This window comes from Phyllopteryx taeniolatus, chromosome 18 (assembly GCF_024500385.1).
Source record: "Phyllopteryx taeniolatus isolate TA_2022b chromosome 18, UOR_Ptae_1.2, whole genome shotgun sequence".
NCBI lineage: Eukaryota > Metazoa > Chordata > Actinopteri > Syngnathiformes > Syngnathidae > Phyllopteryx > Phyllopteryx taeniolatus.
Window position 1 is genome coordinate 16,511,034 of NC_084519.1, and position 27,772 is coordinate 16,538,805.

The window sequence follows — 27,772 nt, forward strand, 5'->3', positions numbered from 1 at the left end:
CACAAACTGTCATTTTTGTTTTTTTTTCGCGCACATTAGTAAAATCTAAAGGTGGAAGTTAAGTCACATACTGTATGTGCAACTCATAAGTCAAAGTTTCAAGTACTGTATGCACAGTGTGTAAATGGAGAGAAAATACTGCACCATTGCAGCCTCTGTTTTCGATACAGTATGTGGCTTTAAGAGGCGGGGCCCGGTAGGGTGGCGTGTGATGTTGGCGAGTCTGCGGGAGTGTCCCAATGTGAACAGTGGCCGACAGCAGCTCCTACTCATTGTGTAATGCATTTTATTGTGTGCCCAAGTTTGATAAATGGCTGTAAAGTGCATCAGCCATTGTGGCTCACATTTCTTTTTTTCTTTTTTTTTTTGGTCCCAAACCAGTCTGTATTTTCTTTTACTTTATTGTCTTTTTAATTAAAGATGCTGTAGATTTGTTTTTAAATACATTGGACATGTTAGACGACAATTGATGAAAACCTGCGCAAAGGAGGAGGAGATACAGTGTTAAATTGGTTTAGAGTGCCTTGTTGTCCGCTGTGTGTGCTCGCACGCCACTCATAGAAAGACAAAAGAGCAAGGATGGAAAAATAAATAAGAAAGTCTGACTTGACAGTGTGAATCAGGGCTTCGGGCTGGTGTGGCAGTTTTAGAGCGCCTCGTTGTCGCGGGATAGAAATGCCCCATGATGACCAGGCGGGAAAGATTCCATCCACCGGTGGCTTTAAGCGGATATATTTTCGTGGCTCAAATATGTAGTTATGTGCAAACATATTAAAGATTTGCGTTATTGGACTGACAGTTGAGGGGGGCGTGGCTTCAGCGCATTCAACAAACACGCCCACAGCATTTTAAAGCAGAGAGAACGGCTTGATTTTTGACGACTTTGATGCCTCATTTATTATTTACGCGGCGATTTTTCCCCCATTCATATGCGGCCGGTTTGTTAACAACACTTCTCTGTGGTGTGTCAAATTTAGTCTGGAGGAGGCGCAAGAGAGCCAGCATAGCGACTCGTGGGCACATGGCGTGCCAGGTGTTGGCTCGCCTGTTTGGGAATACTCGCATCCTCACGGATAAGTGGAGCTGGAGTGCTCTTTAGTGCTGCTCTATCCATCTCTCTGACACCGAGCAGATCTCAGGTGGGCTCCGATATATTTATGGAAGCGCCTGGTCTGCCCTTTGCTTTGCTTTGCGACACGAGGTGGGTTGGGGGAGTCACAGAATTAGGCGTGGTCTTGCTTGTCTGTGCCAACTTTAATGAGTAAAATCAAGCATTTTGTTACCTCCTCTATATGAGAACCAGACCACCAGTATTGCCTTTTTGGGGGCCTCAACATCCCCAAAACGTCACCAATGTTGGCATGCTTGTGTATCCTGTTGTTGATGTATGTATTTTAAGGGTTCCAAACATGATCCAGCAAAACCTAGTAGTGTCCCCTAGACATTATGTCAAACTTTGACTATCATTCCAAGTATTGCCCAACAGTTAAAACAACAACAAAACAAAAAACACAGACACCACTTTCACTTTTATTCTACTCACCCAGCATGGCATAATAAAAGGGGAAGCGTGCGGGGTCAGTGGAGTACTGAGGGAGTGCATAGAGACCACCAGGCAGGGAGTTCCACATCAGACGGTTTCGGGACACTACAGAGTCCACACGGTCCCGGATTATCTGGATGGCGGGGAAAAAAAACAAACCACAAGAAAATCAGTGTCATTGTAAAAAACATACTATTGCGGTGTCGGAGAAAGGGAGTCGTCAGCGGAGTATCTCTGAACACATAACACATATCAAACTACACAACTATTGCTGTTATTCGTGTTATTAGAATGTTATTACATTGTTATTACAATGCTACAGTAGTTAGATAAGAACGCATATTTTTGTTTAAATTGGAGTCATAAGCGGAGTTATACCTGAACACTTAACTGAAGCTACTTATCAAACTGCACAACAATTGCTGTTAATAGGGTTATTATTATGTTATTACAGTGTTATTACAATGCTACAGTAGTTAGATAAGAAAATATATCTCTTGTTGATCTCCAGAAAGGAAATCCATTGCAATAATGTACATATTTGCTCCAGGTACAACAAACACACACAGTCGTTAATATTTCCATAGAGAACCGGAAGTGTGTGTCACGAAGTTCAAGACCGACGGGAGATAATTGAAGCCCTACACTCATGGGGGTGGGGGCGGAGTGGAGGGGGGGGGGGGGGCACTCCCAACATGCACAATCCATTAGCTGCTTATCCCGCCGTGTCTGTCGGCCATGTTTGCGAAGGTCAGCCACGTTTGTGGTGTGATGTCAGCCGACTCTTTGGGGGACTCCAAGAACCTGACATTGCTAGGCTGGGACCACAAAATAACAACATATGTATTTTTTAATGTTTTATAAGCGCCATCATCACGCTCCTTACATTAAAAACGATTTTTGGAAATAATCATTTATATATTTACATGTTTTTGTAAACTTGTCTGTTGTGCAAAGCTAGGAAAGAATCTTTTGAAAGCATAACAATTGTGTGTTTCTATCTATTACTGTCGATCCATTCAGTGTCGCACTACTCTATTCACTCACTGACGAGCAAATAATGACAGCGACACAGCAAGAAAAATCAAATTCAATTTCCACCCTCACTGAATTTATCATTATGGAGGGGATGTGAATATGAAGCATGTATTGATAGGGGGGGAAAAAAACAATCTTTAAAAAAAAAAAAACACCAACAAGAAAACAATATACCTACCTTTTATAGGACATCATTTCAGCCCTTGAGTAATTGCAGTTCATTACTCATATTTGTCTTTTTTGCTAAATGTAGTTGTATTATTCTCATTATCTTTTGTGACACACGTTTCATTACATGCATTTTAGTAACACAGCCAGTAATAACATGATTAGATACAATGTAAAGAATTAAACAGTTTGTGCATCATAATTCATTCATTCCAGCTCCTTCTGGTGTATGCAACTTGGCCACCGGGTGTCAGTATAATACAGTCATGCAGACAAATGACGAAGACTTTCACAACAACAGTGACTCAGTAAATTGAAATATTTGTCTTTTTTCCCCACAGAGGATAAGGAATATTTGCTTGTGAGTGTTGTTATAATCTGTCTACATGTGTTGCTGCACTGTTTGTGTTCAAACATCCGTTCTCTAACGCATTATAACACCGCCACATAGATGCTATTCATTAGCCTGCCTATGGCATTTCTCATTATGTGATAGCATTCAATTAGATTTGCAGGCAAAGTTATGTGTTTGTTTTAAAGACACGTTTAATTCTCTTTGTTTAGTTTGACAGCAAACCCAAAATATCAGAACTGTGAGGCAGATGTGCCAACCACGAGCTGGCACGTTGAAGGCCTTATTGTCACCAAAACAATCATGCGTATTAGCGCATCATTCCTGAGCATCGTATCCGAATTATTATGGTCTGTTACGTCCCTGAGGAATGAATGAACACAACTAGAAAGTGAAAAATGACAACAACAATAACAACAACTTGCGGTACGCTTGGCCGTCACTTTCGCCTGTGGTTGTTGTTTAGCGAGGTGGCCTCCAGCTTCCTTGTCTGGAGAAAGCCCACGCATACCAAAACCTTGACTCCAGCTTCTCTTTTTCTTTTTTTCCTCTTTCTGGCTTCCTTTCTTGCTCTCTCTCGCTGGAAGGACAAATTGAGGCCCGCCGGCAAACACAAGGCAGCCTCACACCTACTAAGATGTTGTTTATTTTGCAAGGTTGGACAGGAACTAAAAACTGTTTTTGCACTTATTGTTTGAGAACTTTTGCAAAACAGTCATTTACATAATTATAGGTACCAACTTCACTATTTTTGTGGTTCCGAACATGTGCTCTCTTTTTACAAAGTCGTATAGCAAACATTACGTATTTTAATGTTATGACAAATCCGCGTTGTGGTAGTTTATTGTTTGAAAGATGAAAAGCTCAGCCATATAAACTGACATCAAGCAACAAAAAAAATTATAGAAATTTGGAAATTCCTGACATGGGTCACAACCTGTGTGTAAATTTGTCAATTTTTGCTCATTCATAAGCAACTTTCTGGGCACTTAAGGACACCGTCCAACGGGTAAAAAGAGGGAAATCAACGAAATGACCAATAAAAAGATTGTGATCCGAATGAAGAAGGCACTTTATTGTGGATCCAAACCTCGGCTTCTACTTAAATTTTCAGGGAAGATTTAAGCCGTTATTTCTTAGTTTTTAATGTCACGGCTTCTGCGTTCTAGTAATTATGCATGCGTTAAGTGTTGTTTTAAAAGGAAAAACGTCTCTTCCAGCTTCATAAAACACATTAAGCTATTATTTAAAAAAATAAAATAACGCAGTACCTTGCATATTTTTCATCAAAAACGTTACCTTATAAGATACAAGTATGTTTAAAAAGGCCACCTTTGTGATAATAGCACACGATGATGATGATCAGCACGTTTTCCTCAGAAATTGTGTTGTGATATGAAACCGAATTGGTAAGAATTATAATGAAAGTTACAGAAAATGCTGAACTTTAGTGCTCAAGAGACAGTCAAGAAACTTTCTATGCTTCATAAGAACGTTTGGAAAATACTTTTTATTATGTTATATAACCAGCAAAGATTTGTTGTGAAAGTTTATCTGAGAGGTGAAGCAGAGCCGGCGGTCACACAAAAAAGCAGAAAAAACAACCACAAAATAACTGCGTGGTGGGTTGAATACAAGTTTCCCGACGAAGTGAAGAGGTGAATGTTTAGTACCTCCAGAGTGGTGAGGACGATCTTGGCTACGGAGGAGAAGTAGGCGTCCCACAGAAACTGACTCTGCTGGCGGAGAACTAGGATCCTGTCACGGCCTACCGAGCGAGTCATGGACGGAACCTGCGGGACGGACGAACAGCGGCGGTGAGAAGTAACCAAGTACAGATACTTTGTTACTGTGCATACATACACGTCTTGACTGTTTTTGTTTCAAAAGAGCCACAATACGGCAAGGAAGAACGGGAGAAATTCCATTTGCACCCCCGCACGCACACACACACACACACACACACACACCCGTCGACGATTGCTTTTCAAGCGGCATCACCAAAATGTTGGCCACCCCAGCGAGTATTCTCTGCCTCCCGTGGAGAAATAGCAACGTTTAACTGTCACGCTAACAAGATGAAACAATGTTTTAGCTTCCTTTCTATTGACTCTCGCAGTGCTGATTGTGTGTGTGCTCCACAGCTGCCCCTCCACATACTAAACAATCAGGTGGTGATGTAATTGAACATAATGACATTCAAATCTCTCAGCGGGCTTCCAAACTGTAATCAATGTGTGTGCGCATGTGTGTGTGCACGCATATTGGGAGTGTGCAAGATTAGCACAATGCAAATGTGTCCATTCATCTCCTCAGGCCTCCGGGGGAGTTGGTTGCACGGGGTCTTAAAGAGCAAAGCAACCTGCCGCACAACTACGTCAGATATCGCTGGAGAACCAATAAGGTTCTGGGTTTGGTCCAACAATCCCAGCTGGCTTTTGGTGAGAGAAGCTGGGTACACCATGGACCGGAACAAGCATTCACACTCAAATTCACACCTACGGACAATTCTTCAATAAGAAGAACACGCAAACTCCACACAGGAAGGTTGGAGCCGGGGTTTGAACCGAGAACCTGTAGACTGTGAGGCGGATGTGCCAACTACTTGTATACCGAGCCTTATGAGGTCCATTTATCTTTCTGAATTCCCGTCCGAAGGACACGTTAACGGCTCGGCTCGCTTGTCAATCTCCTGTATTCTTCACACGTCCGGGCTTCCGGAAACTCTTCTCTCACGTGACGACTCTCCCGCCTCCCTCCCGACAAGCGAGCAGATGGCGGGAATGAAAACCCGGACGGCGGCAGATGTTCCAAAGCAGACGTCTTCCAGCTTTATTGCCGAGTCGCCTTGCAAATCAGCCGAGAGCGCCATCGCCGCGTCCGCTTCTCGGCCGCCGGCTTGGGAGGCGTTCGTGCGCGCGTTTCATTGGCAGCAGCTGGCCTGCAGAAACTGCCGCAAGATGTGGCACAAGTCGCACGGATCTGATAATCAGCGGCTAATTAGCCTGCTGGCTAGCTGCGTGTCGGGTTAGGACTGAGAAACTGGTTCGGACTGGTCGATTCAAGATTCGTGACGGATCCAGATGTTCGCTGATGTCGTGGAAAGAACCCGATTGGTTTAGAGGTGGCGAGCGGTCAAGGCCAGCAAAGCCTTATCTGATGGCCTAAACAAGGGGTAAATCCCCACCTGAAGGCCCTGGTACCAAAAGCACGACCCGCCTGGTTTTGAATGTCAAATCCAGTCAAAATCAAAAGGATGCTTGATCACAGACACAGTTGTTTTCTTCTACGTTTCGGAATCCCGGAATTGTAAACACCAACACACTTCGCCCCGCGGTGCTAATTAAAGGCGACAGTAGGTAATCCAATTCCAGACTAATCAGTCTTAATCCGTGACGACACCTCCGGGCTGCGAGTCGAACCACAAGCAAGCGAGTGTCCCGGCTGTGGTCCTACTGATAAATGAAAAATTCCCCAAACGTCCACGTTTGCCGTCTTGGCATTCCGTGGGATGGAACAGTCAACAAAAGTTAATGCAGCCCAGATTTTGAGCATTTCGGTTCTGCCCGAGGGATCTGGACCCGGGGGTGCTCACATTTCACCGCACCGCCCTCGGAATGCCATTCAGACAGTTTGCAGCACCCGTGGGTGTCGTTTTAAAACACAAGGTAGCAAATTGTCGACCTTGCAGAGCCACAGAACCGCCGCTGGATTAAGACCTTGAAATTCTTGCAATAACCTTATTGATTCTAAACGATATCCAAGCAAAGTTGTTTTCGGTCGATGCGGTGGAATGTGTGGTGTAGATATTTCTCATCACCCCTACAATCGCAATTTTAAATTCAAATTTTCAGGTGTTGTTTTTCCACGTGAAAGCAAGATCACCAAGTAAATAAATGACGCTGCCCCCCCCCCCCCCCCCCCCCCAAAAAAAAAAAAACACTCTCAAAGACCGTGGGCATGTACGCCGAATGCGCTGAAACCACGCCCTGCTCTACTGTCATCTGCCAATCAAATACAACATGGAAAAACAGATACTACTTTGTGCACATGTAGCATCTTACTACATTTGTACTGTGAAAATTTATCCGCTTAAAGCCTCCGATGGCTGGAATACAATATATCCCACTGAATCGTCGCAAGGCTTTTCCACGCCACAACAATGAGGCGCTCTAAAGCAGCCACGCCAGCCCAACGCCCCGGTCTGCATGCTCACGTCACAACAATGAGGCGCTCTAAGGGAGCCACGCCAGCCCAAAGCCCCGGTCCGCAGGTTCCTTGTTCTTCAGTCTTGCTCTGCGCGACGTGCGTGCACACACAACAAGGCACTCTGGAGCAGCCACGCCAGCGGACTATCCGAAAGGAAGATGCATTTTCGGGGCGTGGGCATAGCTAATATAGCTAGCTCGTCGCGCTTGCCAATAAATAATTTCTCGTGACTTGTCGTGAGACAAGGTGTCTTCATCATAATATTTGCAGCTTGGATGCACATACCTCGGGTCAAATGCATCCCACATGGATAACGCTCCGCTTTTGCGGCGTATAAATGGGCGCCATGTCTGCGAAAACGTTCAGCGCCTTTGAATCCAACGGGCTCCTTTGTCATCGAACAAGGTGAAAACGATTGAGAAGCCTCTCGATTTGATTTCTCACCTGCAGCAGCAGCCTCTCGTCGCCGACCACGGCCGCCTTCCTCCAGTCGATGACCTCGGAGAAGGGAAGCTCCCAGCCGTTGCTCAGAATGACGGGAATGCACGCCGCCTGCCAGGAGACCGGAGATAACATATTTTTGGTTTTTTTTTCCTCCATCAAAAGACGAGATGATGACAATCTTCTATAAAAAGACACGTCAGAGTTGGGGGAGTACAAATCTCACGGGACGAGGATGTAGAAGACGTTTGAGGAGGAGGAACCGCCAGGCATCTTCAACGCTCGCTTTCATCCGCTCATGTGGTTTCGGAGGCCATTTTTCAAGCAAGTTTCTGTTATTCCCAAAATGAGCTCCCCCCCCCCCCCCCCAAATGTTCAAAAACTTCTTCCACTTATTTCCACCTGTGAAAGATTGATTGACAGCTTTGACTAAGCCCCACCCCCAATACCAAGTCCAGCCAATAAGAGCGCAGCACAGAAAAGCGGTCTGTCCCCGCTATGTTGAATTTTTACATAGTTTGTACATATCTATTTTATTTTTAAAGATTCATCTAGTAACCAAAGAGCTAACAGCTGCTTGACTATTGCGTTTCTAACTCCATGGAAGATTGTTGGCACGGGTTAAACACAGCTGGTAGCTAATGAGGACCCTGGTTGCAATGTTTGGACTGTATATGCCAATTGCTTTTGAGTGACTGTAAATGCAAATGGAGCACTAACAACAAATTGACTTTTGCCCCGCCATCTGTACAGGAGATCGTTGCCACGTGTGGGACGCCAACTAATTGCCACAAATTCCTGCAACTTTTTTTGATGTGACCTCTTCCCCGCCGATTTCAGTTTTTTGTTTTTTTTCCCTCTCCAATTTGAGGATAAATCCTACCGCTTTTGAATGATTGTGACCGCGGATGGAGAATTAAGAGCGCACCTGCAGCGCCTCCAGGAAGCGGAAGGAGCCGAGGCGTCGGCCCCGCGGCACCAGGCAGAAGGTGGAGTTGTGGAGCAGCTCCTGGTAGTCGAATCTTCACAAACAAACAAGAAGAAAACATGAAGATGATGTAAAAATTATGTAAGAATGACATGATGTAAACATGGAAGAATGTCTAAAGTAGCACAAAATCAGCTTTTTGTTTTTTCGTCGCGTTCCAGCATTCCTTGTTTCCACGTCACAGGCTCACAGTAAGACGAGACCCTGTTCCGATTATCGACCTCACGTTTTTGGATACTGTTGCCTTTTTTGGATTGCCTGCATGTGTACCGACCTCTGCCCGTATATTAAACCTCTCTTTTTGAAACTGTCCATTTGTTTTGGAGTCGTGCATTTTTGGGTCCTATCCTCTGTTCCGTTCATGACAGAAAAGATTCCAATGTGGTGGATAAATTACTGCTTTTTGCAAAGTATAAAATAACACCGCGTCCTGGGCAGCGTTCAGCACGAGGGATCGGAAAAGTCGCTAAATATGGCCACCAAACGGCTAAATTGGCAACACTGACTCTGTTTTTGTTAACGAGCTTCTCCCCATTCCCAGCAATGTTGTTAGTGTAAGCAATGCACATCAGTAGAGTTGCGCTTTGTTTTTTAAATTTTATATAAAAAACAATGCCACGCCACATAAAGCGGAATTAATCCCAAAAATCGATTAATCGTTCATCCCTACCTTTAACTGGGGGGGGGGGGGGGGGGAGATCAATCACTTACACCAGCCTGCTTCTCAAAGTCACTTTTTAACGACACTTTATGTGAGTTTACACCCACCATATACGTGTGTGTGTGTGTGTGTGTGTGTGTGTGTGTGTGCATGATCCCAGGGCTGGCCTGGGGAGATTTCAGATTGCCACCTAATCTGTCTGGGGATCAACTGTCCCCACAACCTCACCGGCAGACACCTGCATGCTTGTGTTTGTGTGTGCGTGTGTGTGAGTCACACCGAAGAAGAAAAGCTTAAAAATAAGATGTCAAGCATCCAACGTGACATCTCAAGGTCGCTTTGAGGAGACACGCGACTGACGAAAGCTCGCCCGCCGACCAGATCGAAGACGTCGATTAGCTCCCGCGGGTCAATTTAAGACCTCGTGTGGTTTCCTCGTTCTTTCTGATAAATTCAAATTTTCATTTCCGATAAGAAACAAAAGCACGGGCGGAATCTTTTTCCACATTGTTTTGCGTACGACAAGAAAGGAGCTCAATGGAAGGCAATCATAGAACAGTTTTTTCCCCCAAAAAGGCTACTTTTATGTGTGCTAAAATACAAATAAATTAGTTAAATGAATGTTCCGCTAAGACAACTTCGATTTTGACGTAACATTTCAAGGAAAATCTGTTGCAGTCGAGCAAAAATCATCAACTCGAAGTAAGAAAAAATAAAAAATAATTCAACAAAATGTGATTTTTCCAAGAAGGAAGACAGTCATGATGATGACAAAATTATCATTTTTTTCTATTAACAGCAGTTATTTGTATGACTTTGTTTTGCTGTTAGATGACAATTAATTATTCTGTCATTGTTTCTTAGTGGGGAAAACGTCCTTGAGCGTGCAATGTGTGTTTAAAAACATAAATGATATACTGAATCCATTTTTATTGAATCCATTTTGTTACCCAGCATATTTGTACGGATTTCTACCCCCAAAAGTGCAGCGTGTTTCCTTTCATCTAAATGTTTAATTAAGGCGCGCGACTGCAGTCAGACGTCCAATAATGATCTCTCTAATGGCGGCACGCTGTGTAAACTATAAATGGCATCACAAGTAATTACTGCAAACAGGAAGCGGTGAGGCACTCACACACGCGCACACACAAAAGCAAGTTCAAGCTCTGTCCTGCACGCATTGGCCAGTAGTCTCTTCCAAGTGTAATTGCGTTGTCTTTTGTGTGTGCGTGTGTGTGTTGTATCGACGCATTACTTGAGATAAACAATCAAACAAAAGGGGACAGAAAACGAACAACCTCTGTTCGTTAAAGAGCTCACCGGGCTGAAAAGTGTGCTCGTTTCTGCAGTTTAAAAGATGAGCCACGCGAGCCCTCAAAGGACAACATCCTGCACAAAACAAGCAAAAAAAACAACAATCTCCTACAATTCTGAGCAGATATTAATGAGGAAATTAGGTCTGCGCTCTACTGCGTGGCATGACAATGATGGTACAATGAAGGTGCAACTGGTTGCTTGGCGAAAAAAGAGGAAGAGGAAAGATGATGCGGCTGATTTGGGTGTGTGTATGAAGGTTATATTATTTACTTGGTCATATTTCTGTGTTTGTAACCACAAGGTTAAAAACACACGCAACACGGGGAGCGATCACAGATCAGAATCTATTGCAACACCAATTGTCCACATTTGGCTGCCCGAGCGTGCCGAGAATCTGAGCGACCGATGTCGAGCCTCTCGGCATGTCATTTATCATTTTAAACTAACACTGTTCTTGCTTTTACATTCGATTTATTACATAAAGATCTGTAAGCCTGTGGTGGCCATGTTTGGCTGCCCAAGCGTGCCTAGAACCTGAACATTTCATTGTTGTCGAGACGCTGGATGCATCAATGGCGTTATCTTATATATCCCTGGTACATAAACATGGACACACAACACTATGGAGCAATCACATGTCTACCGCAATGCCGATTGTCCCCGTTTGGCTGCCCGAGCGTGCCTAGAATCTGAGCGGGTGACCGTCGTCGAACCTCTCAACACAGTTTTGAGCACGGCCTCTTTTTGAAGGGGATTATTACGATTTACTATAGTATTTGCGCAAATACAGCAGGCAGGCTTTTAGCAAATACGACATCAATGTTGACTTCCAACGGCCTTCCAACACGTTATTCCCAGTCGGAAGTAGGAAATGCTCAAAATGACGCTCTTCCGGCAAAAGTATCATTTAATGGACGATGACTTTTGTATCCATGTCCTTACCCTTAATAAACAAATAAATAAAGATGTTTTCCCAGGAGACTCCCACACAAAACATCTAAAAGCTTTCCGCTGTTAACCAATCAGCTGTGAACTTTCAGGGTCGGCGACTTCTTGACACATACACGGAGAAAATCCCCTCAAAGTGATGAACTAAAAAGCAACAGTTTTTTTTTTTCGCCTCCTCTTAGCACACTTCGGTAGGCGTCATGTTGACATTTCCAAATCACGGTGAGATTTCCACGCCGTCGCGCAGAGGCCGAGCAAAGGGAAACAACAGGCGGGTATTCATAAAAACAATACAAATAAAAAAAAATTCAGAAAAATGAAAAATGTAGCGAGGTGCACATTTTGGTGACGAGTGTAATTCATTATTGATGAACAGGAAACGGAGGTGGCGAAAGCCGGAGGCGTCGGATCGACGGCGTCGCTCTCGTTTGGCCGCAGAGTGATGAATACCAGCCCGGTGTGTGCGTGTGTCGCCCCCGGACGTGTCGTTTCCACGGTTGAATGAATGAATGCCGAGAGACGTCATCAGTCCTCCTATTGATTTTGCCGCTCTCATGCCTAATTGAAGCTGCCGGGGTGAACATAATTGAACTTGGACCTCTTCGTCACTCCCCTCTCGTTAGCGCCGAACCGCGTTGAGGCAAAAACAAAAACAGATTTCCCCCCCCCCCCAGGCCAGTGACGAGGCCATTATTGGCTGCCCGAGCGTGCCTGGAGTCTGTTTGGGGGACTGTCGAGACCCTGGATGCATCGTTTGATGTTTATTTAAAACTTTTTGATAAGACAATAATGATCTGTAAAAATGATGTTTGGCTGCCCGAGCGTGCCTGGGGTTGGAAGGTGTCATTAGATGCATCTTTTTGTACTTTGCCATTTCAAGACCTTGTAAAGTGGAATTCTTTCTTCTTCCGGAAGCTTTAAGTGGATATATTCTCACTGCTCAAACAAGGAATTGTGTGTAGACATAAGAAAGATGCTAGAAGAAGTAGCATCCATTTTCCCAAGTCGTAGAAGTGCTGCTTGATTGGCAGTTGAGCGGGGCGGGGTTTCAGCGCATTCAGCAGACACGCCCACATCATTAGAGAACAGAGAGAATATCTTGAGCTTTCATGATTTTGAAGCCTAATTTTATACATGTGGCAATTTTTTTTCATCATTTAAATTTGGCAGGGTCATTAACAACACTATTTCTCTGTGGTGTGTCAAATTTACAAGACATTTTTATTTCCACTTTTCAAGGACTTAGGGTTAGGGTTAACAATCAAATCAATATATCATATAAGACAATGCTAATCACAAAACGCTTGAGGCGTTCATGTTTGAACTAGAATCGGAGCATTGTGACGCGATATCGATTGTTTTTTTGTTAGTTGTGCTGTGCTACAATTAGCTTCATCTCCAGTAGGCTGCTCTCAAGTGTTTAAGGACATCAGCGAGTGAATATTACATCAACTAGCCTGAGGCGCTATCCAACTATAAGCACTGTGCATTAACGTACTTTCTGTTTGTGTGTGTGTGTGTGTGTGTGCACGCGCACAGGCGCATGAGTGTGGCTTTGATACGCCCTCCGTTCGCTAGGGAATGAGTGGAATATTCCGGCATTCTGCAGCCCGGGTGGTGGGCGGCCTCTTCACAAGCTTCCCGCAGCTTCGGCGGAGACAACGTCCCGTCGAGACGAAAGCATCGCAGTCACCGCATGGAAATCAATAGGCTCGTCACCTCTCGCCGCACTCACGTCTGCGAGATGATATTTCTCTCTGGATGTGATAGAACAATTTGTTCCGTGCTTTCTATAGTTTGTTTTCTCCAGTCCTAAACATGGCCTGTTTTCCCACAATTTGTTGTTCAAACTGCAATTCTATGTATTTATGTAATGTAAAACAATAAAACAACAGAGCCTGTTTGGCTGATGGAGCGTGCCTAGAGTCTGAACGTGGGACTGTCGAGACTTGAAAGCCAGTAAGATTCTTGCGTTCATATATGACAATCATCGTGACGTGGAGTTGTGGGGCAGTGCCCGAGCGCCCTCTTGTGACCTGCCCCCCCCCCCCCCCCCCCCCCCCACTGCTTTGGAGTCTGAATGTGTGAAAGTGTCACACAAAATCAGAAAACGGTGGCGAAAAGCACAAAATCCTCGCATTTGCCACAATTGCATCAGAATGAAACCCACACGCGCGGCCATATTTACTCCTGTAAACACATCCTCCTGTTTGTGCTCATTCATGGAGACATTGCGTCCACATTAGAAGTTGCATTTGTTTTTGGAACGTGAACGACTTCATAAAAAGATTAGATTGAACAAAAAAAAACAAATCTGAATTAGTCATCATGCTCAGCTGTGTGAATGTAGCCTTAATCACTAAAAGATCAGTATGCTTTTCGCAGCGTTGTTTAGATGCCCGAGGCCGCCTAGAATCTGAGCATGTGATTGTCGAGACTCTGGCTGCGTCTTTTGTTGCTTTCTGATTCTCAACCTGATATGGTTCTTACTTTCATACGGGTATCTGCCCGTCACACTCTTGTTTGGCTGACCGAGCGTGCCTAGCATCTGAACATGGATTGTCGAGTCTCTGGACCAGTCTTTTAAAGCCAATAGTGTTGTTGCTTTCATATGGGACAACAGTTGACTTGACACGAGCTGTGTAGCGCTGTGACGTTTTACTTTTCACTCAACTGCAGCCCGAGCAGCCAAAGTGCAAGAAAACACCATTGATTAGAGAGTTACAACGCTTACACTTGAGGATTCTTCATCTTGCAGGCTCTGCGGCCGTGATAAGGTAGAGCACCAGTGTTCGCTTGTGCTAGTGCTTGTGTGTGTGTTTGTGTGTATGTGTTTGGAGGCAGTGTATTAAAAGCCCGAGCCGGCAGCCGGTGCCCCCCCCCTCAATCCTCCTCCGCCTCCTCCCCGCTCCCGCCATAGTGAATCCATTCCTCACACCTCCGGCCTCATTTCAGCCCTCCTATTTCCAAGAAATGATTGTCTGACTTACACTCAGAGGCGCGCGTGTGTGTGTGTGTGTGTGTGTGTGTGTGTGATTTTTGTTCCCCTTTTGTGATTCTTACATTTCTTTCAAAGTCAACAGAAGAATGAAAGCTGCCTCGCGACCACAACAAGACAAAAATTGGCACGGTAAGGTCCTTTGATGACAAAAATGAGCCCAATTAGCCAAATGCAACCCAAAAACTGTTGTATTTTTGGGGGGTGTTTATCATTGAAACGCAACAGCGTTCTTGCTTTTATATAAGACAATAACAATGACAAAGATCAGTACACCTGCGACAAATATGTTTGGCTGCCCAAGCGTGCCTAAAATCCTGAGCCTCGTGACCGCCGAGTGTCGACGTCTTTTGTCGTTCATCATTCAAAATAATTAGTATAATGGTGCTTGGAAGTGCAAAATGTATTCATTCTGCGACCATCTTTCCCCATTGAAATGAATAAAAACGGCATCAATCCGTTCCAGCCTCCCAAAAAACAACGTTTGTAATGTTTTTTTAATACGAAAAATTGCACTTGATGATATTGTACTTCATAAACAAATACAGTCATTCCATAATTCAAATTCAGTCGTTCCATAATTCAATAGAATATAAAGAATGGAAAGAACGTTTTAGCCACATTTTATGCTTCAGTTCAATGGAAATTGTGTTACTCTTTCTACTTTGCACACCTCGGCCACCTGGGGGCAGTCTAATACTGAACAGACACAGACACACACGAAAAAGTGTTTCACAACTGACACTCATCCTATTTGTTAGCCTGTCCATGGTGTTTGGCATTGTTTGTTAGCATTAAGCTAAGCGGTTTGGCGTTTTTTTTTTCTGTTTGTTCTTTTTTGTAGCGGAACCAATCCTCAATACACTTATTGGGTGTTTATCCACGCTTATTCAATAATTTTCTTGAGTTTAACAACCCTTTCATGTATAGTGGTCACTACAATGGACAGCTAAGTGCAACAAAAAATTATTAAAGCTAAGATGGTCAACGGAACGCCAGACGGGCAGAGCAATAAAGGAATCTCTGTCCATTCCGTATTCTAAGAGAACCTTGCAGGTTAAAAAAATAAAATAAAATGGTGTGACATTTTGTTTACTGGTGATATTTTTCTAATGTAAAATATGCGCCAGGGTTAGATAAAAGTTGGGAAACGCTCATCTTGATTAATAAACTTCAACAGATAAAATCTAAAACCAGAGCTCACACTCTCAATATTTTCGAGGTCCAACAACATTAACATGAATTCTGGAGGCCCAAGTGTTAGACACGTGTATTAACGTCCAGCCTTAGCGGCGCAAATGTCGCATACTGATTTCCTCCGCCTTCAGCTGTGTTCGAACAGCGGCGTTAATCCGGGCGAGGGCGATAGCCTGCGTTTACTTGCGGCGAGGTCTTAAGGAGGGATCCGTTCTGAGCTTTCAAGTTAGTATTAGGGCAAAGCCGGCAGAGTCTCGGCAGGTCGTTTGTTCAGAAACCGCAAGAGCACGAAAGCTGCATTGTTTGTGCGTTGTCGCGGGATAATTACAGCGGGCGCACTACTGAAGTATAGGAATAATTGACCAGAGATTACCTGGGAAGTCTGCAAGTTATTTAACGCAAAGAATTGCATCAAAACCAAGTATTCCAATCCGCTTATTCAATTCAATTTATGTGCCATTCTCGTATAATTTCAGAGCGCTTTTTCCATTTTCAGGCCCTTCCGGTGGATTCCGGGAATTGAGAAGATCAGTGGAATTCAGTCTGAGCCACCTGATCGCGACGTCATTACAGACGGCGAGAAGCCCGCGGACTCGTCGGTCCTCTTTGTAGGGATGGCGGCGAGATCACGCAAAGACGGGGGATGTCTCGCTTTCGCGCAAATCAAACAAGTTCGGAGAAAAGGCCAGGAGAGAAAAGAACTCATCAAAGCCCAAATGGATTTGAGCTGAGCCGTTTTAAAACTTTCAAGTCCGGAACAGGTTCTACATGGGGGTGCCTGCCTTTACAGCTCAGAACATACCATTAAACATTAACATGACCTCTTAATACCACCACTATCACAAACATAGAAGAATTAAAAAAAAAAATGCAATATAACAGCAACTGTGTCATGTACATCATTTAAAGACGAATGTCATCGAGATACAACGCTCCGACCCTGTGAGGACGAATTTGAAATCCGAGTGGTTAAAGAAACTGTGCCATTGCTATTGCTATGGGAATCTCTCACATCAAGACCAAAAAGAGCAAACTAGAACTTTCTCACCATTATGTTCCTCTTCGTGACGAGAGATGCGGAAGCTTGATAAGATGCTGATCGAGATACTTTATCACAACGAGGCCATGACTTTGCATCTCCACATTTTAGCCGAAAAACAAATAAACAAAAAACACACACACACACACACAAACACAGAAGGTTTTCTCTTTCATTTGAGTAATTTGTATCTTGTTTCTTATTAAAATCTTGAGGCTGATGAGAGATGTAATCACACAGTAATCTCCCTTTGTATTCAAAACTTGTTCAATTCACTTGTTTTCTTGAAAATACTCGTATTTACTTAGGTGAATCTTAATTTTGATTATTTTTTTGAGAACTTTGAGAACAAAGTTTATATTTTTTCCATGACCACACTCATAACTCAAGAGACTTGCATCTCAAATCACCGTTCCCCATTGAAATGAACAAAATTCCTTGAATTCATTCAAGCCTCTCAAAAAAACCCATCAAATATTTCTTTAACGTGTTTTCAGCTATAAAAATCGCACTCTATAATATTGTCATTTACAAAAACATACGGTAATGACATAATTCAATAGAATGTAAAGAATTAAACAGCTTTTTTTTTTTTTTTTTGCTTCAGTTCAATGGACATTGTGCTGCGCCTTCTGGGGTATGCGCCTTGGCCACCTGGGGGCAGTTTAATCCAGAAAGCATAATACAAAATACACAAAGCAAAATATATATATGAAAATAAATAGCCAAACAAAGGCTAAAAAAAACAAGGCACCACTGTAGAGAACTACATCACTTCCCACCACCGCCGGCTTGAAATAAGCACCGAGCTCACGTATAAAAAGAGGCGTCACAACAGAGAAGTCGGACATCCACTACCGGTCACTCATCAAGCCTAACTCATCGCACAAGGAGACGTTTGTCATTTGGTGGGAAGGTGAGCAAAGTCATATTTCCACACACAAAAAAATGTGTCATCATAAAGGCAAGTATATATTTGTGTTGGCGTAGGATGAAGTGGACGACGCCGTTCCTGGTCTTGCTCGTGGTGGTGCTGATGGCGCAGCCCGGAGAGTGTATTTTCGGACTCATTCTTCATGGCCTAATTCACGGTACTTTTATTTGGATTCACAATGGCTCATTTTCATATCGTTAGGTTAAATGTGTCGGACCTTCATACTGTTCTAATAACACCTGTTGCTTTATTTAGCCGGAAAGCTGATCCACGGGTAAGACTTTCAATTTTGATTACTGTTGTCACCGTTTGATTTCAATGACTGATCCCAATTATCTGGTGCGGTCCGCTCCGGTCCAGGTTGATCCACAGGAATCGCGGCTTTGAAGAGCAAGAGGAGCTGAACAAGCGCTCGGTGGAATTTGTGCCCGGCCAGCCCGCTTTCAACTGAGGCCGTTTGCATACATCGCCGTAGTGCCGCTTTTTTGTTGTTGTCATTTTTGGTTTCTTTGTTGATCTTGGTATCAAATTCCTGAAGAGCAACAACAATGCGAACACGGTGCATTAGTTTATGCAATTTGGAATAAATCTGCAATGTAACTCTTTTCATTGTGTCTCTTGTTCTCATTTCAACTTCAGTCTTATATAAAACAGAATCTCCAGAATATAATCGAATAAAAAACATTTTGGGATGCAGTGCACAAGTGTAGTGTCAACAAATCTGCCTGCTGGCCAACTGCAGTACTGCCATGTTTGACATTAATGGTTTGATTACAAATAGATATATCAATAAATAGACGCACTTTTGTTGAAACATTAACATTGCATAGACAAAGAGAGTTAGCCATTTTCAACACTTCAGACTGGTGAATAATTTGTGAAAATATCACACACACGTGGGGACTGACCAAGAGTATAGATTTGTGATAAAAAATCTTAAATCGACCAAATTTGGACATCTAGGGGATTTCGGCCCGACGACGGCGATGTATTTTCGTTTAAATATATAAAGTAAAAGTCAACCATCAAGTCCTTCTCGAGACTTCAGTTCATGTTGTTCTAAGGAAGTTTGGGCTCAGCAACAATTATATGACATTTAATTTTTGAAAGAAGTTTGTTTTTTTAAAAATAAAATGTTAATTTTTCTTTCAATTCTAATCAAATATCCACTTTTTGGAGGGTTTGGCAATTATTAAAAAAAGCCTATTTAATGTGTGTGTAAAGTTTAAAAATATAGATTCTTCTTAATATATGGAAAATTTGGCGGATTAAAGAGTCCTTGTGATGGCTTTATTTTTGTTTTCCTCTTTTAACAGTACTTAATTTGTGACCTTTTAAAAAAAAAAAAAAAAAAAAAAACCTCTTTATTTTAATCCAATATCTACTTTGTGGATGGGTTGGGAATATGCGTAGAAAACCCATTTAATATTGTAAATATCAAAAAGTCAAAACTTGTTTTTTTTAATGTTACCATGCAGTAATTTTACAATTTTAACCCTCCGATTCTTAACCCTTCTTATTATAAGTAGGTATAAATGGTTTATATCAGACAGCTTTAAAGTTCAAAAATTGTTTGATATTTTTTTCAATGTTTCTCGAGTACAACATTTTTAGGATAGAACTCCTTTTGATGGCTTTACTTTTGTTATTTTCTTCTTTTAAGTAGCGCTATTTTTGAATTGAAAACCCCTGATCCGACTGCTAATATTGTTACCCAATTTGACGTTCTTCCACCTCCGCCCCGGTCCCCAAGCATCAACGTGTCGATGTCTGATAAGCGTGGTGACTCGACCACAAGCGGAACTTGCGACCAGTGGCCAAAAAGCCGCCTGATGGTGCGAGATCTTAGCTGGACGTTCCGCGGTTGACCAGGAACCATTACAGAAGCAAAGAAAAAAAAAGTACCGCCCAATTAAATGAAAGCGAGAGAGCGAAGCAGTCAAACATCACACCGCCGACTTTATCGGATCTGATTTCATCGCTTTGTCGCAAGGTAACGAGAACACTGACATAATCCCACTAATTACTATTTAACTAGCTAGTCATATACTGTAGTTATAGTTTACAACGCTGTTCACTAGTTTTGCTGCTGTTCACACAGTACTGTGTATTTTTTGTGTATAGTTGTCACTCTGTTGCTGCTAGTTTTACTTGTGCTCATTTTATTTGCAACCTCTTTATACACTCTATACACCACTGTTCAAACTAACAAGAGGGTGTGCACACTTGTGCAACCACATTATTTCAATTGCTTAGTTTTACTCCCCTCTTTCTCCCCAAAAAGATTTTTTTTGAAATGATTTATCACCGTCTCCGATGATTACATCAGAAACATTTGGCTTTGAACAGGGGTGTGTAGACTTTTTATATCCATTCCATATATCCGTGTTTACATTCATTTTTGTATGTAGACGAACAAGGGCCCAATCGGTATCATTTCCTTTCTGTTTGGAAGTAGGGATACGAGGTGTGGTTTTGCCACCATGAAGTTCGTCACGCTCTTCCTGGTCTTGTCGCTGGTGGTGCTCATGGCCGAGCCCGGCGACTGTTTCTTTAGACGCTTAAAAAATCTGTGGAAAGGCGGCAAGGCGGCATTCAGAGGAGCAAGGATGGGATGGAACGGTAAACGCCTATATCTTTTAGTTCTTATTAGAGTCGGGTTTGGGTTTATATACATATACATTTGTATTTTACATATATTTTTCGATGTTTTTAGTGAACCCACTCAATGTAAATGCTCGGTGGGCAGGATTAAAGAACGGAGTCGGCTGTATGTGGCCCACAGGCCATACTTTGCCCACCCCGGATTTATGATCATGTTCTCTTTTTATTTGATTTTTCAGCTCACCGAAACCAAGTCCGTGAGCAAAAGAGGATTGCCTGGTAAGCAAATGACTTGTGGTGTTTGCAATGCAAACTCATAATAATAATAATAATAATAATAATAACAAATAATAATTATAATAATAAATAACTATAAAGTGACATTTCTAGAGAAATTGCGTGTGAATGTAGAAGAACTAAAATGCTGTGGAATGAATTGAATTGTTGAAATGAATGTGAATTGTGAATCACCCTTCTCAGTTAACATGGATATTTGACTTCTAAAGCCGTCAATGGTAGTGAATGTGTTATGAGGAGAATTTTCTCGTGGAATATGGAATTATGTGAAAATTGCTAACATAAAAAAAAAAAAAAACCCTGTATGTCCTGAATGAACTTAACATTTTGATGTTGGAATGATTTGAATTGTAAAACATCCAGGGCCCTACTTACTATTCGGCAAACATAGGCAGCTGCCCGTGGCCCTGAGACTTTCCAGGGCCCCCAACCATCAGATTCATACAGTTTTTTTAAATGTTAATTTGAAAATAAACTTGTTGGCACAGTCGTGCGTCTTATGCGGAGTTACGCGAGTAGAGCGGAGAAAAGTAGAAAGCGAGTGGAAAATAAACAGTTTTATCAAAACTACAAAAGGTTTCAACCTTTTTGAAAGTGACAAATGTGTAGACAACAGCAAGAGACAGACGCTCATGTTAGTAGTAGTGTCAGTGTCAGGTGAGAAGGATGCACTTGAGATAAATTGAAGCGGGGAGTGACATGGGTGGCACGTGGAATCACCCAAAAATGTTAGTAAAGCGGTCGAAATGGTAAACCACGTTAAATTTCGACCTTTAAATCATACCGACATCCAAAGGTTCAGTTCCCGCATTCACACAATGATAATAACAATGTTCCTCCAACCAGGGAGAACCAGCAACAGAACCAACAGATGTACCCACCGCCACAGCAATACGTGCCCATTATCGTCGAGGACTGAGCGCAACATGCGAGGGGAAGATGTGGCGCACACTGCAAAATGAAAATACAACCCGCTCGCTGGCAAAATAATCAACGGAGTTTGGCTCAACGCCTGTCGTTATTTGAAAAGCTTTGACTTTATTGTAAATGTCTTGATGCTCATCACCGCCCTGCTGAATAAAGCAAATATGAAAAACAGAAATTTGGCAACATTTTTGCCTGCAAATTAATGCAAAAAACTTGACAGAATGACTGTTTTAAAAAAAAAAAAATTAAAAAAAAAACTCAAAAATGAGGTCACTTGTATTTCAAGGCTACATTGTACTTAAAGGAATTGAAGCTGTACTTTTTTTTTTTTTTTTACCACAAGTACATAACTGTACCTTTACTTAAGTGCAGAGTGTGAGTACTTTTGCCATCTCTGATGAAAACACACTTCCGCCTTTCCAAGCATTCCGTTCGCACTGGTGCGGTTTCGTTGGTGCTGCTACTACTGCGGAGCCCGGCACACGCCGAAAAAAAAAGGGTGGGAAAATGCTGTCTTTTTCCAGTGACACCAACACCCAACTGCTCTCACCGCCACTCCAAACCCAATAAAACAAACTCGCAGTGAGCCAGGAGGAAGTAACATTTGCTTTGTGCGCCGGGCTGGAAACAAATCGATTGGAATTGAGAGAGTAGTCGGATCCTGGTGGGGGTGAGGGCTTGGAGGGGTACATTTGGCTGGTTGGCGTGGGCTCGGTTTAATGTGAGGGTCACTCATGTCATCGGCGGTGGTTGTTTACCGAGAAGCGCTCGTTGGACACACACATACACACTACACGCCCAGACTGAGTAGTAAATAATAGACGAGCCAACACACATACACACACACACACACACACACACACACAAAACACCATCAAGGTTAAAGACGGGTGTGCGTGTAAGCGGAGATCTCTTTATCGACACTAAAGCCGGCGGCGTGGACCATCACAGGGCCCCCCCATATCAAGCAGACACACACACATGCAAACACACACACAGGGACCCGAGGGTGTCAAAGATCCGTCGATATAATTCCGCCACATCGGAGAGTCAGGTGACCCGACCGACCACTTCATCGGTTTACATAAGTGTGCCGGGTGTGATATAATTCTGATACTCATCATCTTCAGGCTGATGAACTTTCATCACAGCGATATCTCGTAAACCGTGACGTGTCACTATACACTCCAAACGACGCCGAGTGGACACTTGATTAGGCACACTCATGCAGTCGAACTACATCTGGTACACAAGAACTGTATTTGAATGGATTACATTCACAGTCAAACACCCCAACAAAGTCAAGGAATTTGAAGTTCAAAACATGCAAATGGCTTCCAACCTCCGCTCAGTGAGCACTCTCTTTTCGTGATATCAGTACCATCAGAAGAAGTCTGATGATGATGACCATGGAACAAGTAAGGGTTAAGGGAAGGGGATGAAGAATAAGGAGTAAGGGTTGGGAAGTTAGTACTTAGGGTTAGGGCTGGGGCTAAGGTAAGGGTCTAGTGTTCGGGCTATCACAAAGACGAGGGTTTAGGGTTAGGGTTAGTGTTTAAAAGAATTTGATTTTATGTTAGAGTTGGGGTTAGGGCTAAGGCTACTGGGTTAGGGTTAGCGCTCGGGTAAGGATGTTAGGGTTCGGGGTTTGGGATTAGGGGTGTGGTTCGGAAGAATGTCATTTCCAGAAAAATCCTGTGGTTAGGGCTAGGGCATGGGCTTAGGAAAGGAGTAAGAAGAGCGTTGAAGTTCAAGGTAAGGTGTTAGGGTTGGAGTCAAAGATTCTGTTAAAGGAATTCAGAGATTTGTTTCCAACTACATTATATATGTCTGAAGATAATCTCTGGAAACCTGCAAAGACTGAGAATTATGTAGTAGTCACTTGTGGACTGTGTAAACTGTTTTTTCAGAAGGATAAGGGTTAGAGTTCAGCGTAGGGAACAGAGTTGGAAACTTGTGCAAAATTTGTCTTGAAATGCTTCCAAACAAACTTGTACCAAGACATTCTCCCTTATGTCGGGTTATAACTGCAACAAGCTGCCATGTTGTTTTCTAGCGGTGTCGTAAAATTGTCCAAAGAAAAGCCAGACACAAAACGACGGCTCGCACAACCTTTTTGCTCCTCATTGTGAGTGCATACATCCGCTGCCAATCAAAAGCACGTTAATGGGGTGCTCGTTAAATAAACGCTAACACCGATGGAGGCGTGTCACCCTCCATCATGGCAGCCTTGTCGTTCCCGACAAGACGAGAACAATATGTCGGCGCTAATGAACACGCCGTCATTCAACTTGCTCTCTCGTTCCCCCCCCCCCCCCAACAATCTGTCTGCCTTCACAACCTGCAATTATCCCATCTAGCTGCTGAAAGGAAGCAGAACTCTCGCTGGCCGTGCTAATGTGCATCACGACGTTTCTTTGTGGCACTTTTTCAACGCCGCTCACTCTCGGGCTCTGTTATTAGTCAGAGTGACTTATTTGCAGCCCTTTCTAATGCAAGTAAAAACAAGAGCGGAAAGTGAGACTCGCTTAAGGTTTGCAGTACAATGGTACCTTGACTCTAAAGTTTAATTCGTTCTGTGACAAAGGTATACAATTTTACATTTTTCCCATTATAATGAAATGTAATGCCACTAATCTGACAAAAAAAAATTGTTTTTGTTTTTAATAAAAAGAAATAGCATAACTGTATTCGATAAAAACTGATAAAGTAAAGATATAAACTGGTTTTATAAAGTGTAATTAAGGTACATACAGTAGTGTTGGACATGTGGCTTTCAGGGGCGTGGCCTAGTGAGCGACATCAGGAGCTAGCGTCGCTCCTTGCAAGTGTTCTCATTTTGTATTCTTGTGCCACACCGTTTTTCCCGTTCAATAAAAGGCTGAAAGTGCAAATCTGACTTTTTTGCCCACTTGCCAGGGCGTTACTGTACCTTCATTGCTCTAACTTGTTTCCACTCCGCTTCAGCATCAGCATAGCTCAAACTCATTTGGAAATCAAATTTTGGCTAGCAACACAAAGGAAAAAAAATTGACCAAGGGACAGCTTGTGAGGGTTAAAAAACAACAACTCGTAATCGGGGCAGTCGGATTTCAAGGTACCACTGTAGAGTGAACCCTCACTATTAGTGGGTTTTAGGAACCAACCCTCGATGAAAAAAAAAAAAACCCTGTTTAAAAAATATATTTTTTCTATTGTAAACATTTTTATGATATATTATATATATATATATATATATATATATATATATATATATATATATATATACATATATATATATAGTATTATGTCATTAGAATATATAATATACAATAAACCCCTGCTATATTGCGGCTCATTTTTGTGTTATCCATTGCTCTCGCTCCATCTCTCTCAATATAATGTGTTTAAATGTGTTTGTTTTGTTTTAAAAAATTTAAGTGCTGAAATGCTACAAGAAACATGCCTAGGCTCTATTTAAATAGGGTATTTCTATATCGCGGATTTTCACTCTCCAGAGCCTCACCCTCATGATGGAGGGGGATTACTGTATACAGATATATTATATTACATTATATATAATGAAATATTTTATAGTTAAATTTTAAATTAAACTTTTTATTTGATTTATTCACATTCATAAAAAGGCACATCATTTTTTAATTAACATTTTCAAAAATCTTCTACTTTAAAAAAAAAAGAGCATCTCTAATTCCTTTGAAAAGGTGCTATACCAATATAATTATCATGAATGTTTGGTCTAATTTAGGGAGGCACGGTGGGCCAAACGCCATATCGGCCTCATGGTTCAGAGGTCGTGGGTTCATATGTGGGCTCCGACCTTCCTGTGTGCATATTGTACGTGTGTGGGGTTTCTCCTTTCTTCCCACATTCCAGAAACATGCCTGTTAGGTTAACTGATGACTCTAAATTGTCCTTAGGTGTGAGTATGAATGGTTGACTGTCGAAGTTTGTCTCTATGAAGTCAGCTGGGCTAGGCTCCAGTACACCCAACCTTAGTGACCATAAGCATGATAGAAAATGGATGGATGGATGGATAGTTATTTAGTAAATACATTTTTGGTAGAAACTCCTTGACTGATGTGCAAAAGGAAACAGCTCTGAACGGGATGCAGTCCCTCAACCTGCATTTTAACCATAGGTCCGGGTGTTTATACACGCTTCATTTTAATGTTCAGCGAAGCGCCTGCCCACCGGGCTGGCGTCGCGGTAAACGGAGACCTGCGGTTTGCGGCGGGCCAATATTAGTTAAGTATTTATTTACCAATGCAGCCGGCGGCGTCCCGTGAATTATTCATCTTCCTCGCTCGCGGGGAGTCTGTCGGCAGCAGAAAGGAAATCAATGTGAAACGATGACGGGCGGCAGACTGCGGCAGGTCGCCTACCTGCGGTATCTACACTTGCTGCCCGTGTAAAGCGATCGGGTCTGCTGATCGCAGGGAAACTGAGTCTTTCCCCGGGCGACAGGGTTGGTGGGGGGAGGGCGGGAATGTCATCTCCTCCTTCCGCCGCTGTCAAACGGCAGAGAAGACGGTAACTCGGCACGCTGCTCGGATGTGATCCTGCGCGCCACTTAGCGTAACCTCTGTCAAAGGCCACTACGACTTCAGCTGGAAACGTGACATGGATGTTTTGGCCATGGGAAGATGGTGGCGTGGCTCTGCTTTCAACCCAGGAACAGATAAGATTGTTTTACATGAAAAGCTACATGAAAACCTGGGGGCTCGGGTTAGTGGGTAAAGGGTTAGAGCAGGGGTGTCAAACTCATTTTTGTCGCTGGCCACATTGTTGGAACGCTTTCTGTCAGAGGGCCGTTATGACTGTGAAGCCATATAAATGTTTCATCCCCCTCACCATAGTATGATACATGCACAACAAATTTATGGATAACTAGTTTTGAAATCAGAAGTCAAGGATTATCGCTTGTTCAGCTATGGTTCAAGTTACTGTAAAAAGGGATTTGGTCATGAAAAACGCAATATATATTATTCATTACATGTGATAAGAAATTTTGGTGCAGAGTTTAGCAAGCATGATGGAAGTTGATGCACATGATTTGGTTTCACGGGCCACATAAAATGATGTGCCGGGCTGGATCTGGACCCCAGGCCTCGAGTTTGACACCTGTGAGTTAGCGTATGGGGTTAGGGTCGGTAGGCTAGTAGGGTAGGGTTAGGCAGGGTAGTTAAAATCAGGTAAAGTGGTGCCTTGATTCTTAAAAAAAATAACAGTTGAAGTTTACAGTCAAACTAAACATCAAACAAAGAGAATTGCACATGGTGTAGAAACAATCATATAAGTCCGATAGCGTAATACTAATAGATAATGGTAAATGCTATAGATGGGCTAACCAATAGCATCTATGTGGCGGTTTTATAACGGTTTAAGCAACGGATATTTGAACACAAACGGTGAATCAACACATGTAAACGGACAATATGGCAATACTCACAGTAACAGTCATATTCTTTATCCTCTGCGGGGAAAAAAAACATTACAGCAGCTTACTGGGTGACTTAACGATCGTTGTGAAACAACTTATTCATTTGTGTCTGCAAGACTATATCGCATACCATAAGGAGCCGCAATGAATTTATCATGATGCACAAACTGTTTAATTCTTTATATTCTACTTTCTTATGTTATTATTATCTGTTTTTATAAAGCTAAGGATTATAACGTGATAATTTCCTTATAAAAATAAATAAATAAATGAGTGGTCATGGAACACATTAAACTCAAGGTAGCGTGTTAAGCAATTCTTCCTTGATTTCTCTCGACTTCCATGTGTCTGCTTGTGTTTCACATCCATCGCTCAGCCTCCTTTCGCCCCTTGAAAATCCTCTCCAGTCCGATGGAGCCAAACGGCGGCGGCATAATTGAGCGCTAACACGAGTGCCGCCGAGATGAACGAAGACAGATGACGAGCCCTGTTTCTCCGGGACGTCTTTTGTCCCTCGCGGACAAAGTCGATGGCGGATCGTTTTTTTTTTTGTTTGTTTCTCTGCCTTGCCGATTTGTGCATGACAAAAGTGGAGTGGAGTTTTTTTTGTGGGAGTGTGAGACATAAATAAATAAGTCTCAAGTTTTAACGTTCATGTTTCAAGCAAG

At 42.7% G+C, this 27,772-nt stretch overlaps 3 protein-coding genes across 6 annotated transcripts in view; 2 read left to right on the top strand and 1 right to left on the bottom strand.

Annotated features, from left to right (window-relative positions):
• The window catches only part of LOC133468229 (exostosin-1), a 64,565-nt gene that overhangs the window by 10,376 nt on the left and 26,417 nt on the right, over positions 1-27,772 (bottom strand). For 2 of the 3 annotated variants that reach the window (XM_061753885.1, XM_061753886.1), the window contains exons 4-7: positions 8,680-8,773; positions 7,755-7,862; positions 4,775-4,894; positions 1,544-1,676 (exon numbers count right to left, since the gene is read on the bottom strand). In XM_061753885.1, the coding sequence (XP_061609869.1) occupies positions 1,544-1,676; positions 4,775-4,894; positions 7,755-7,862; positions 8,680-8,773 (455 nt within the window). Of the gene's footprint in view, positions 1-1,543; positions 1,677-4,774; positions 4,895-7,754; positions 7,863-8,679; positions 8,774-10,720; positions 10,790-27,772 lie in introns of all 3 variants that reach the window. The other variant, XM_061753884.1, reaches the window with a different exon arrangement.
• Positions 17,659-18,438, top strand: LOC133468253 (pleurocidin-like peptide WF3). Its single transcript, XM_061753934.1, has 4 exons — positions 17,659-17,815; positions 17,890-17,990; positions 18,089-18,107; positions 18,194-18,438. The coding sequence occupies exons 2-4, from the start codon at positions 17,891-17,893 to the stop codon at positions 18,282-18,284; spliced, it is 210 nt and encodes a 69-aa protein (XP_061609918.1). The 5' UTR covers positions 17,659-17,815; position 17,890; the 3' UTR covers positions 18,285-18,438.
• LOC133468252 (moronecidin-like) lies at positions 19,672-21,836 on the top strand. Of its 2 annotated transcripts, none has more exons than XM_061753933.1 (4): positions 19,672-19,826; positions 20,292-20,455; positions 20,677-20,716; positions 21,581-21,836. In XM_061753933.1, the coding sequence occupies exons 2-4, from the start codon at positions 20,317-20,319 to the stop codon at positions 21,651-21,653; spliced, it is 252 nt and encodes an 83-aa protein (XP_061609917.1). In that variant the 5' UTR covers positions 19,672-19,826; positions 20,292-20,316; the 3' UTR covers positions 21,654-21,836. The 2 variants fall into 2 exon arrangements, with proteins under 2 accessions (XP_061609917.1, XP_061609916.1); XM_061753932.1 differs by having other exon boundaries at positions 19,675-19,826; positions 20,289-20,455.